Raw genomic sequence first — 12,848 nt, forward strand, 5'->3', positions numbered from 1 at the left:
ACGACACTCTGATTCTTTCACACGGCATACGTCACAGGTCACGAGTGTAAACGTTTATGCGAAGAAGGAAGTGGACAAAACCAGAGATGCAAAATTTCCGACAATTTTAACTCACTCGAAAAAAAAAAAAACGTTTCTTTTTGTTTTGTTTTTTCCCGAAAAATTGGAAAAATTGGAAACAAACGGTTACTCGAAGTCGGTTAGTTGAAGCATTGCCGGCCAAGCCACATAATACAATGAGCTACAAACTTTAGTAGTGTTCACCATCTAGGCGTAAATGCACAGCAGAGCATCCCATGAGACTGCTGTCTACTCAGCGATAGGTAATTAGAACAACCCGTCCCCTCCGACCAGAACTCCGACATTGTGTGAAAGCGATGGCGATCGCTTGGAACAGCCAGACGGAGCTCTAAGTTGGTGGTTGTTGGCGGATTAGAGGCACCTGAGGCACTGTTGACGGGTTAGAACGCATCGAAGGCACGAAAATTTACATCTTTTAATTTTGTCGCACGTAAATTTTGGGCAATTTTTCCGGACAGGAGAAAACAAAACAAAAAGAAATGTTCTTTTGTTCCAAAATTCCCGTTCTTTTTTTCTTTTCTTTTTTTTCGGGGCTTTGCATCTCTAGACACAACAACAGAGGCGCGTGCTGAACAACTCACGTCCTTGAGACGAGAATAAGAACGACCGCGCGTCGCAATCTCTGGCAGCGTTTTACGATTAAATATTGAGTTTTAGTGCATTGTACGCTATCGCCTTTGCGTATACGCAATAGCGTGGTGGTTCTGCGAGCTGCGCGAAACTCTCTTTATGTTTTGCGCGTGCGCAGAACCACCAACGCTATCCCTTACGTACGCAAAGACGATAGCGTATACGATACACTAAAACTCACTAATATCTCGCTAGTAAAATCCGTACTTCAGGGGGGAGGGGGGATATGTTTATTAAAAAAAGGAAAGGTTAGCCAGGGGAAGAGCCGGCTCGCTATTTCAAAGAAAAACGAAAAAGAAACGGAAAAGAATGAGGGGGAAAAAAAGGAAAACAACAAACAACAACTTTATTGTGAGATGATAAATGGGGAGTTTCATCGCCAGGGGCGATACTCTACTCCTTTGCTGGTGTTGATGCGGGGAATAAAATAATGAGCCCCTTCACAATAAGGATCGAAGTCCTGTGGCATCCAGAAAGGTCAAGAGGAGAAGATACACTATAACAACGTGACAATGTCGCATGTAGTTCGTGAGTCCTGAGGCTCTGAGAAAACTGAAGAGAGCGGCAGTGACAGCCTCTGGTTGGGGGGATTTATTGGCAGAGAAAAATAAGGAAAGGGGAAAGGTGTCAGCCATGCAGCACGCCGGCTTGCTATTCCCTAAAAAAGGAAGAAAGGAGAAGGAGGAGGGTTGGGGTGAAGGATGGGGCCAAGTACACTCTTAAAAACGAACTTCACCGGATAGCACGCTCCTAGCCAACCATTATCTCTAATGATATCGTTACCTGCCCTGATTTGTTGAAAACGGGAGGCGTACGCCTTTTCTGTGACAATTATGAACAGCATAAGTGTCACAAAAAAGGCGTACGCCTCCCGTTTTCAACAAATCAGGGCAGATAACGATATCATTCGTGATAATGGTTGGCTAGGAGCGTGCTATGCGGTGAAGTTCATTTTTAAGAGTGTAGAGTGGCCAAGGAAACGTAATTACAGCCAATCCGGAGTAGACGGCAACGGAGGGTGTTCCGATGGTGAAGATGGTGTGGGATGTCAGCTCCCACGCCCCGCCACAGAGAGTGTAATTTGGGGAACTTAACCGGCCCATTTTGAAGAGAAGCAACTGAGTACGGGCAACATCGAGTCGTAGGCGGTGGATAAGGGATTTTTCTTTACGACTGCAGTGGCAAGCGACGACAAACTCCACCAATGGGTCGCGGGGGTTGTGTGCTAAATATTCTGTGTTACAATAACCCGGGGATTGCTGGGCACTTGACTCTTACTCTAATCGTATACAGTGAACCCTCGTTAATATGACCACCACCGTTCCCGCAGATTTTGGTCATAAAGCGAATTGTTATACTAACGAGAAACGCATAATCCGCTGACCTCAGATACCGCTTCGTTCCGGCCATTCTTAGGTGCACAACAGCAGCAGCAGCACAGTGTGACCTGGTGTCGTGGTCACTGCTGTTTTAAGCACTACAGTGCTTTGGCAGTCCGAAAAGTGCTATGAGTAATTCCGAGGTCAACAAAATCAGGAGTCATCCCAAACCGTGGCGCCCTACTTCAACGCGCGTCACCCTCTGCCTGAGGTACGTGTGTAGCCTCTCCCTGGGGCTACTGTGCGGGTCATGCGACGTGGTCATAATAACGAGAAGATAATACCCGTGTTTGACACTACTTGTGACAAAAATCTCAGTCATAGTCGGATAAGTGGATTGTCATACTAACGAGTTAGATTTACATGGCGGCGGAACGGTTCCCAAGAAAAACGGTCACGAAGTGAGCATGTCATATTATCGGGGGTCATATTAACGAGGGTTCACTGTATACGCCCGAGAAAGGAATAATATTTCGCGCCCATAACAACATCCACAATCCGCCTTTGCCTCATTACTTTAACGTGCGAAACAAAGTGAGATAACCTGCCAAGATTTCTGTGTCACTGCCCTATTAGCGTATTAACGGGACACACAACGGGGCATTCGAGAACTCTCTCTCTTGAGAATTGATAATTCCAGCTCTAAAATTGACCTGTCCGCTCCGTACAGGTCACGAGAACAAAGAAAAGGAGACTGTCGGTTGGGAGCTTGACTTATTGAAGGTGCATAAATTATCGACCGCGCATAAAATCTACTCCATTTGGGTGACAGCAGCTATTCAACAATTCCATCTTCCGACATTTTATATTTCTTTCGTTTTGCATATACTGTAGTACGTTAAAAGACGCCTCGAAAGACTGCTCATCTTCATCATTATCAATCGCATTATCGCATTAATCATGACGCTTTAGTGACGCCGTCTTCCCATAAACCGGGCTGAAATATCTTATAAACGGTTCTCTTATTCATGTACAGTGTGATAGTAACTATGGTATGATAGCAATAGTACAGTGATAATACACGATAAAAATAACAAGGATAACCTAAGGGGTCGCTTAAGCTCAAATATTTGTCGTGTGCGATATAATATAACGAATGGCCCAAGAGGATTTCACACACGGTGCTACGTTTCGAGGACGACAAAATAAACTGCAAGAACGATTCGCGGAGTAATTGGGAAAGCACTCGCCACGAACTACGTCGTTTCTTGCTAGTTATTCTTCCATTAGTAACAGACCTACGCCACAGATTGCTATCGCTGGTAAGATAGGCCATCACTGACATACACGACTCCCTCTGGATTGTCTCGTCTATTGTTTGAGCGACAACATTCATCACTGAAAGAAGGAAGTCACTGGAAAGGTTCACTAGCAACTGCAGGTTACAAACATTATTTAACTGTTTAGCCAGTCATATATCTAGCAGCAACGTAGTGACATCTACCGATTAGACACCTCGAATGTAAACAAACGACTTCCTGACAGAGTCTCACTTGGAAGTGGAAGGAGAAGCTTCGCAAAATGAACTGGAGGCGGGACATTCACGACGCATCTATTGGCGACACAGTACGAGTCCATGAACGGTAAAAACAAACTGCGTATCCAAGATTCACTCCCATTAGCTCAACTGTCTTCGTAGACACCTCATACCTCTGCCACAAGTGCACTCTTCAATGATCATTGAAACCAATCGTCATTGAACGCGTGCGTGGCGCCATCTAGGATGTAACGTGTCAACCTTTCAGGAAGCATGGGATCCAATGCTTTTTGCGAAGTTGACACGTTACTCGCTTGGTGGCGCCACGCGCGTGTTCAATGACCATTGAATTCAATGATCATTGAAAAATGCCCGTGTAGCAGGGGTATCACTCTGTACGTCTGTACTGATTCCGGTTGCTAACAATCTTATCTTTCTTCATAAATCGTATCTAGCACGCATATAATTTTCTTGCACCTTGATCACTATTCCCGAACGGCTATTAATCTTAAAAGAAACCAGTATACAAAGCATACAAAGGCGTCATTACACTCCGACATTTACAGACATTTCAACAGATCTCCTTCTCGTTCTTCATTCTTTCCTCCCATTCAATTGCAGCAACCTGCGAAGTTTACCAACACTAGACCTGACACCGGCGACTAACTACGCTTCGGGGACCCAACAGACATCCGACGACGGACCAAAGCAGGATATTCCCAACGACTTCGTGTCGAAGCCGAGACGAAAATGCCCCGCGAAACGGCATTCCACGGAGAACGTCCGCAATCCTCGCCGATAAATCAAGGGCCGCAAAGCCTGGGCCTGCTGCTTAGCAATTCGAACGACATGCGATACTGAATAGGACCATTTTTCTCTTCACAGTCCCCGCAGACCACATTTCCATGTGTGGCACGACATTACGGCCGTCTATTCCAACCTGTCTGTCTGTTCTGTTTTGACTTGCGTCGTTATACCCTGGCGATTTAAATTTCGTGTTCTCAGCTGCTTTGTGTCAGATTCCAAATGGCACTCGCTGCCGGTACAGCGAAGCAACTGTAGCTATAGCGAATCCCGTTTATAACGAACTCCACAGTCGCGTGGAAACTGTTCGTTATATCCTGAAATTCGTTACAAGTGGAGTCTCGTTAGATTGAGTTTAATCTTGACGGTCGTTTGCGATGTGTTCGTTATAACAGGAAATTCGTTATAAGTGGGGCTGTTATAGCCGGGATTCACATGAGTATACACTCGTGAGCAGGTGACATATAGAACAGAGCACATATTTTTCTCCCAGCTCCTCAGGCGTAGTGGTGAAGATGATCGCTTTCCACGCCGAGACTGGGGTGTGACACGGGTTCGAATACTGTCACCGGCAGTGCTGTCTGAGGACCTCCCTGGATTTTCCGAAGACTTTCCAGACGAATATCGGCACAGTTCCCCCTGAAGTTAGCCCAGGACGCATACTACCCCCTATCACCCGCTCCTTCCTGCTGTCTTCTCTTCATCTGTCCACGCCTGTACGCCACTCATAGCCACGGTTGCTTCGCGGCGCTAACATGGAACTTAAATAACATAAAATAAGTTTCTTTTCACTCGATGAAGGAACAATAAGAAGGGTGGCATTACTACGCGAACTGGGTCGACTGCAGTGGGAAAAGTCGTCTGGAAACGCTTCCGGCACACTTGTCAGGAGGATGTCGACACAGTTCTCCCTGAAGTAGGCCCAGAACGGATACTATATTCCTATCTTCCCTGCTGTCCACGCCTGCCTTGCGCTTATAGCCACAGCAGTTTGGCGGTGCCAATACGGAACACAGGAAAGGAAGAGGGTATCTTAACTGTGTATTCACACGAGCGACATCCTCACGGAAGATTCTAGTGGAAGAAAAAGCAAAAATACTGCTCACAGAGACGAAGTTCCGTCCCGTGTTACGTGAACATTCACACGGTGCGGAATATCGGGAGTGGCGTACCGCGCACTTAGCAGACGACCCCGTCAGCGTCTTTTCTGTCGTTTGCTACGGAATATCTTGTGACTGTCTTGCAGGATATTCCCCACGGTTAGCAGTGTACGTGAACAGTGGACGTTGAGCGCTCGCGCTCAGAAAGCTATGACGTTTGTCGCGTCTTCAGCTTCTGCGGGGAATGTCGCTCGTGTGAATACACCGTAATGCTCCAAGCTTACGAATAGTAGCTAACACAAGTTACGGGAAAGAAAAAAAAAAAAAGAAAAAAAGAAAGAAGTCTCTGTCTCAGAGCGGGACCTGCTATCCAATCCTTCTCTTCGGAATCGACACGGAAACACGTTCGCTGTAGGACGACGTTCTAGAGGGCGCTAGTGTCGTCCCCTCGTGCTCTTAATTAAGCAAAGAGGTTTTTCCTTCCCCTTGGAAACGAACTGATGGTGAAAGCAAAGAAGGCAGCGACGATGACAGCTGCACGTGCGACGTTAATGAAAACGCACGCGGTGAGGTCTTTCTCGACATTAACGGGGCGCGTTATTCTGTTTCGACACGTCGTCTCCATTTTAATCAGCGGATATCTCCCACGGCTGTAGTAGGCTACAGGGAACTATATACTAGGGCTGCTGCTGCCTCGAAAACGTCATTATAGAGCGGAGAGAAACTTTCCAACGGTGACGTAACCTGAAGCGAAGGGTGATAATAGGAAAGCAAAAGAAATGCACAAGTCACGCGTAAGGTTATCGCGCTGCTTGATGCCAGGATAATCCTAATCTAGGTGAAAGATAAAATCAAATGAAGAAGGTGGTAGCACTATTAACAATATCAGCTGGTACTTCTCGCAGCTTTCCTGTAATAGATAACCTACTCAAAAAAGAGCACCAAAGTTATGGCCTCTTCTCACATACAGCGCTTGGCTCCACAGCATTTGTAAACAGCGCTGTTTTTTTCCTCCTCGCACTCCCATGAACCGATGGAAAGCAGCGCTTGTGAGTTGAGCTTCTCTCAACTTTTACAGCGCTCATTTCTAGCGCTAGTTTGCGATGGCCAATCAAGAGGCTGCCTTTTCCATGACGTCGCGAATGCTGTGGAATTGTTTTGCTTCCTAGTTTTTGCGATGCCTTCTTTGTGTCGTGGTGAACTGAACATGGCGTCGAATTTCCCGTTTTCCCAGCTAATTGAGATTGTGGGTCCGCATAGGTTACGGGAATCAAGAATCAACACAGACGAAACTGCGCTGCGTCACGTCACCGATCAGGTCGTGCGAGACATGAGCTGTGGAGCCAGCCGAGCGCCGTACGCCCTGCTTTGCAAGTGAGAACACGAACGTACGAGGGGTGTTCAAGTCAAACCGGGACTTTCTGTCTCCTGAGTGTACAAATGGCTCGCGCTACTTCTTTTTCGTCATTTTCACACGCGACAGGCCTCCGCGTTCACCACGTGGTGGTCCAAAGTTTGTGCAAAACAGAAGACACGTGCTGGACAAGATGGCCGACAACGAGGTGAGCGCGCACATCGAACAGCGAACTGTCATGAAGTTTCTCATGAATGAAGGCGTAAAGTCATCTGAAATTCACAGATGACTTCAGGCTCAGTATGGCCACGATACACTTGGCCGCAGCAAAGCGTTTGAGTGGTGCAAACGGTTCCGAGACGGCCGTACATCAGTGCAGGACGACCCCGGCCGGGGTGACTCATGCCCAGTGTCAGAGTTGCGAAGCACCCCGTCTACGGGTAAGGTCATGGCCACGGTTTCCTGGGACAAGGCTGGCGTTGTTCATGTTGATTTTCTGCCCAGTGGTACCACCATCAATAGTGCATATTACTGCCAAGTTCTCAGGTATGTGCATAAGGCGCTGAAGCAAAAGCGGTCGGGCTTCATCACCAAAGGAGTCCTCCTCCCACAGGACAATGCACGCCCGCATACCGCGCATATCACGACACGCACCTTACAGGAACTTGGCTGGGAGTTGCTGCCACATCCAGGGCGGCCACTTCAGGTGCGACGACGAGGTCAAGAATACGGTCCGATCATGGCTGCTACGCACCGGTAAGGATTTCAACGCTGCTGGCATCCAAGCCCTCGTGAAACGCTGGGACAAGTGCATTAGTGCAGCGGGAGATTACGTTGAAAAATAAAACTAATTTCTCGCCTGTAAGTTCATTTTACTTTTGCGAAAAATGTAAAGTCCCGGTTTGACTTGAACACCCCTCGTAGAACACAGCGCTGAAGCAAAGCGCTGTATGTGAGAACTGGCCCTTGCTCTCACAACCAGCTCGTGAAACTAGTGACTGAGTTCAAATTAGGTGCTTTCCGAAATGTAATTATTTACAGTTCCAGCTATCCAGTTAAAGTTGCATTCACATGCTCGTTACACTCAAGCAGCAGTTATTTTCCGAAGCGGCGCGAATATACACCACTCCATTTTCGTCCATGAACACTAGTGACGGAGATTCACAATCTCCATTCACAACTTCGATGACCCCGCTCAATGATCGGTGCAAACCTTTTTTTTTTTTTTTCATTACACCTACGCGGGACGAACAGAAATATGTATGTCTCTCCTAACGCAAGACGGCGCGTTAGTACAGCCACAGGCGAAGGGAGATGATAATCTATCATTACGCCTGAGCGAATTAATTTAATCTAATTCCAATCTCGCTGTTCCCCCTCAAAGCACTGGTAGTAGGTGCACAGAGAGTAGGCGCAATGATAATCATACGCGGAGAACCTGCCGTGAATATGGAGGACGAGGAATTTTCCAATTAGTCGGTCCAAGAGTTCGCCCAAATAATCACCGCTCGCATGAGGGAGCGCCAATCGCTCAATAGAACGTCAAAACCAATAAGGTAGAAAAAAAAAAAGAGGAAAAGAGCTTCGATTTAAATGAAAGGCTTAGAAGATCCTTAAAACATTGAATCCTGCGAGATGAACGATGTTGGAAAGGTTATGACGCGTCGGCGCAATTTTTGTACTGCCGGTTAAAACCACGGGACTACCAGAGTAACGTGGTTTGTCATGTGCGTGACAACTACTGCTTTTTAATTATTCCGTGTCAGCACCGCGAACCAACTGTGGTTGTGAGCGTCGTACAGATATGAGAGAGAGAGAGAGAGGACAGCAGGAAGGAGGAGGAGACAAGACACATCCTGGGCCGGCTTCAAGGGGAACTGTGCCGACGTTCGTTCGGAAAACCTGCCGGAAAAACTTCAGACAGCACAGTCGGTTCGATTCCACCACTTCCCAGGTTGCCACGAACTAGAGTCACTAAATAAGCTTCGCTTCAGAGTATCGACACTGAGGTCCAAGGGAGAGCAGGAGCGCCATCTTGTTTTCGCACACACGGGTACCATCCCCAGTTGAGGATCAAAGATGACTAACATAATGCTCGCTGTGGCATAGAGAAGCGCGTATGATTGTTGTGCGAAGATGTCAGGGTGAACCCAAGGCCGTCAACTGCTGCTTGTAAACGAAAGGAACATTTCACCCGCGCACCATAGATGGCATGGTGCGCTAACGTGCTTAGTGCGCGTGCGCGTGGCGCGGAAACAAGATGGCGCGGAAACAAGATGGCGCATGCTCGCTCTTGGAACTCAGTGTCGATACTCTGAAGCGTAGCTTATTTAGTGACTCTACCACGAACGAACGAATGTTGCATGCAATCAGGCATGCCGCACTGGTGCGGCTAGACAATCAATTTTCTCCGTGAAGACATATTTTCTGCACTGCCAGGAGATAATAAGTGTTTGATAATGATAGGGGGAGAACTGGGGCAAAAGCGCTAAAACGAGACGCGACGCGACCAACGAAACACACAACAATCTGCTTTCTTGTGTGTTTCGTTGGTCGCGTCTCGTCTCGTTTTAGCGCTTTTACGCCCGTATAGATTACCAAATGGCCCAAATATGTGTTCTATAGGGGAGAAAGAAGAAAATCAAACCAGCGATAAAGTGTAAGTAATGAGATGAGGATGGTCGACAAAAGATAAGACGCATCCATTAATTGTCATTTCGTGACAATTCATAGGTACTTGAATATCACGAATATAACCAGCTGTAAATATTGTATATTCTCGGCATCACTTGCATTAAAGTTACAAAAAAAAAAAAAAAAACAGCGGCATGGCCGAGCGGGTTAAGGCGTCCCGCGCGTTGGTGGTAGCCAAGGTCGTGCTGAATCCTGGGAGGTGGCGGGTTCGAATCCTACCGCCGGCTATGCTGTCTGAGGTTTTCCCTGGGTTTTCCGAAGACTTTCCAGACGAATGTCGGTGCAGTTCCCCCTGAAGTCGGCCCAGGACACATATTAACCCCCCAATTCGTTCCTGCTGTCCTCTCTCCATCTGTCCAGATCTGTACGCCGCTCATAGCCAAAGGTGCTACTCGCGGCGCTAGCACTGAACTAAAAATAAAAGAATAACACGAATATAGTGAAACCTAATCCAAATTCGTTCATCGATATTCACGATGCTCACACACTTCAACGTATGACCATCGTCACGAATAAAGCACTCTAGAAGTTACAGTAGTCTGAGTAGGACGCAACAACCAGGAAAACTTTCTCAAGTACGCTCTTTTACCGAAAGAACAACATCAAGCAGATTTTAATAAATCAATCGATAAACAACTTGAAATATCGAACACTGCGGCCACACTCCTTCCTCGGTTTTCTGCCATTGTGGCCGCATTAAATATTCCCGGTGATCCGTCCGCGTCTCAATTCATCTTTTCCGACCCACCGCACCCGTGACATTTTAGCGCCATTTTGTATCCAAATTTCTCTCTCCGCCGAATACTACATCACCGTGGAGACAAAAGAGCTAAACACGCGGGAAGAGGGGTCTATACGGAAAGGCCGCTGATGCAGCAATATATTTCCATGATCCAAGCTTCGTTGGAACATCATGTTGGACCCAGCCGAGCGGGAAAAAAGCGTCCGCTAGCTGGAGGTGGTGGGTTCGAATCCTACCACTGGCTCTGCTGTCTGAGGTTTTCCCTGGGTTTTACGGTAGGCTTTCAAAACGAATGGGACTAGTGTGCTAAACATGGGAGAACTGATAGTCTGGAACTACATTGCGGGGTGGGGGGATATATTTATTAGACGAAAAGGGGGAAAAAAAACGAGGGAAAGGTCAGCCAAACGGGACGTCGGCTTGCTATTCCATAAATAAATAAATAAATAAATAAAATCAAGAAATAAGAAATAAATAAAAGGAAAAGGAATTGGGAAATTAAGGATAAACTAACATAGAGGGGACAAATACGTACAAAGCCTCAAATTGCCTAAGAAATTAACGATGAAATATTTCTATCTATATTTCTATATTCATCACATTTCACATTTCATTCACATTTCTATCTATATTTCTATATTCATCACATTTCATTCACATTTCTATCTATATTTCTATATTCATCTGCGTGAATCATCTGCATCATGCAGTGAAATATCCATTGCCGAATTTTGCTACGCAAATGATTCGCAAAATTTTGCCTTCTATTCAACAACTGGTTCACTAACGTCAATCTCGCCCATTGCTCAGTTCAAAAGTGTCATTAGTGATTTTATTGCATTGTAATCATCTTCGTTGTTTTGACATCATTGTTATATTTTGTACTCAGTTTTGTTTGTTCGATTGTTTTTGCTTCTGTAACCCATTTATTCTAACTACCACTCCCCTCTGTAACGCGCAAGCCCTGAGGGTATTTAAATAAATAAATAAATAAATCAATAAATAAACTGAGCAGAAACCGATCCACGCTCTTCGCGGGAGCGAAAAGAGCGACGGGCATTCGCGTCGGGGGGCCACGTGTGTTTTGTAGCGACAGAGTTAATTGGAGTAGGCGCTCAACTGATGGGCAGATAGACCGTTTTCCGGACCAGATAAGCCGCAGGTCATGTCGTTTCTCTGCTCGAGAAGTGTGTAGTTCTGGTTTTGGCTCATTCGCAAATCCAAACTGAGCTATTTATATATCAAAGTAGGAGCTTGTTTCCAGAACGTGTGGAGCGTGTTGGTTGGTGCACTGAAGCATGATAAGACAACGCGACAAAGACGAGGATTTTTAAAACAGAGGGTCGATTGCTTCCAATTTTGCTGTCTCCCATTTCCCCCAAAACATCCAAAAGTAATTAATTAAATTAATTAATGAATTTTAGGTAATTAGTCGCCCAGTAGTTACATACGCTTTCCGACATGTCCGCCTGGCTGCATGACCCACCCGTGAAAAGCGCCATCTAGGTAGCATACGCCGTTTTATTATCAAAAGTTATGTAAATGACTTTAAAAAAAAAGAAAGAAAACGGCCCTGTATATAAATCAGCATAACGTTTCGCGTTGAGTCGATCTTGCGAAAACGTATAGTGTCTACTCACCAGAAAGCCGTCCTTCCACCAAGTAATCAAAGGCGGTGGATCACCCCTAGCGGTGCACTCAAGAACCACTTCCTCGCCAAGGGATACGTTGTACACTGTACGGCCACCTTCGATGCGGGCTGGCACTGCAAAAAAGAGAAAGGAATCAAGAAAAGTGACGTCATTCTTCGTTCTATAGCAGCTCATCGACGCGGCTGCTAAAGGATATGCACGCCAACGAAGTCTTTGCAAGAAAGCACGTCCTTGGGGTGCACCATCACCTACACTCTTAAAAATGAACTTCACCGCTATCGTTATCTGCCCTGAATTGTTGACAACGGGAGGCGTACGCCATTTTTGTGACAATTATGAACAGCATAAGTGTCACAAAAAGGCGTACGCCTCCCGTTTTCAACAAATCATGGCAGATAACGTAATCATTCGAGATGATGGTTGGCTAGGAGCGTGCTATGCTGTGAAGTTCATTTTTAAGAGTGTAGGCAGCTGCTGTTCGTGGGCACCATAATAAATACAAATAAATTAATTAATACATAAAGAACAACGACCTCCCTTCCACGCCCAGGCTGGGAGGTGACACGGTCTCGAATCTCGGCAGCGGCTGTGCCGTCTGAGGTTTTCCACAGTTCTCCCTGAAGACGAACCCCACCCCCGTGTTCTCTCTCTCTTCTCGACTGCTTCCTGCTGTCCTCTCTCCATCTGTCCACGTCTGTGCGCCTCTTATAGCTATAGTTTCCTTGCGGCGCTAACGCGGAATTAAAAAAAAATACCTCTCGCGCGCGCCAGAAGACAGATAGACCATCGTTCGTGCGTTATTTCTTACACAATCCGCCGCAACCAAAAAACGAAAAATTTCATGGAGGGTTCATTCACTGCTCCTTTAAAGGGTACACCTTACGCACTTCATTGCACATAGGTACGCATCAATTCTGAATGCGCACGTCAAAGGC

General features: G+C 46.4%; 1 protein-coding gene across 4 annotated transcripts in view; it reads right to left on the reverse strand.

The window, feature by feature from the left end:
- LOC135390645 (tyrosine-protein kinase transmembrane receptor Ror2-like) overlaps positions 1–12,848 on the reverse strand; it is a 133,742-nt gene that overhangs the window by 19,437 nt on the left and 101,457 nt on the right. For all 4 annotated transcript variants that reach the window (XM_064620432.1, XM_064620434.1, XM_064620433.1 and 1 more), the window contains exon 3: positions 11,902–12,026. In XM_064620432.1, coding sequence (XP_064476502.1) covers positions 11,902–12,026 — 125 coding nt within the window. The remainder of the gene's footprint in view (positions 1–11,901; positions 12,027–12,848) is intronic.

Source organism: Ornithodoros turicata, chromosome 4, assembly GCF_037126465.1.
Source record: "Ornithodoros turicata isolate Travis chromosome 4, ASM3712646v1, whole genome shotgun sequence".
Classification (NCBI taxonomy): domain Eukaryota; kingdom Metazoa; phylum Arthropoda; class Arachnida; order Ixodida; family Argasidae; genus Ornithodoros; species Ornithodoros turicata.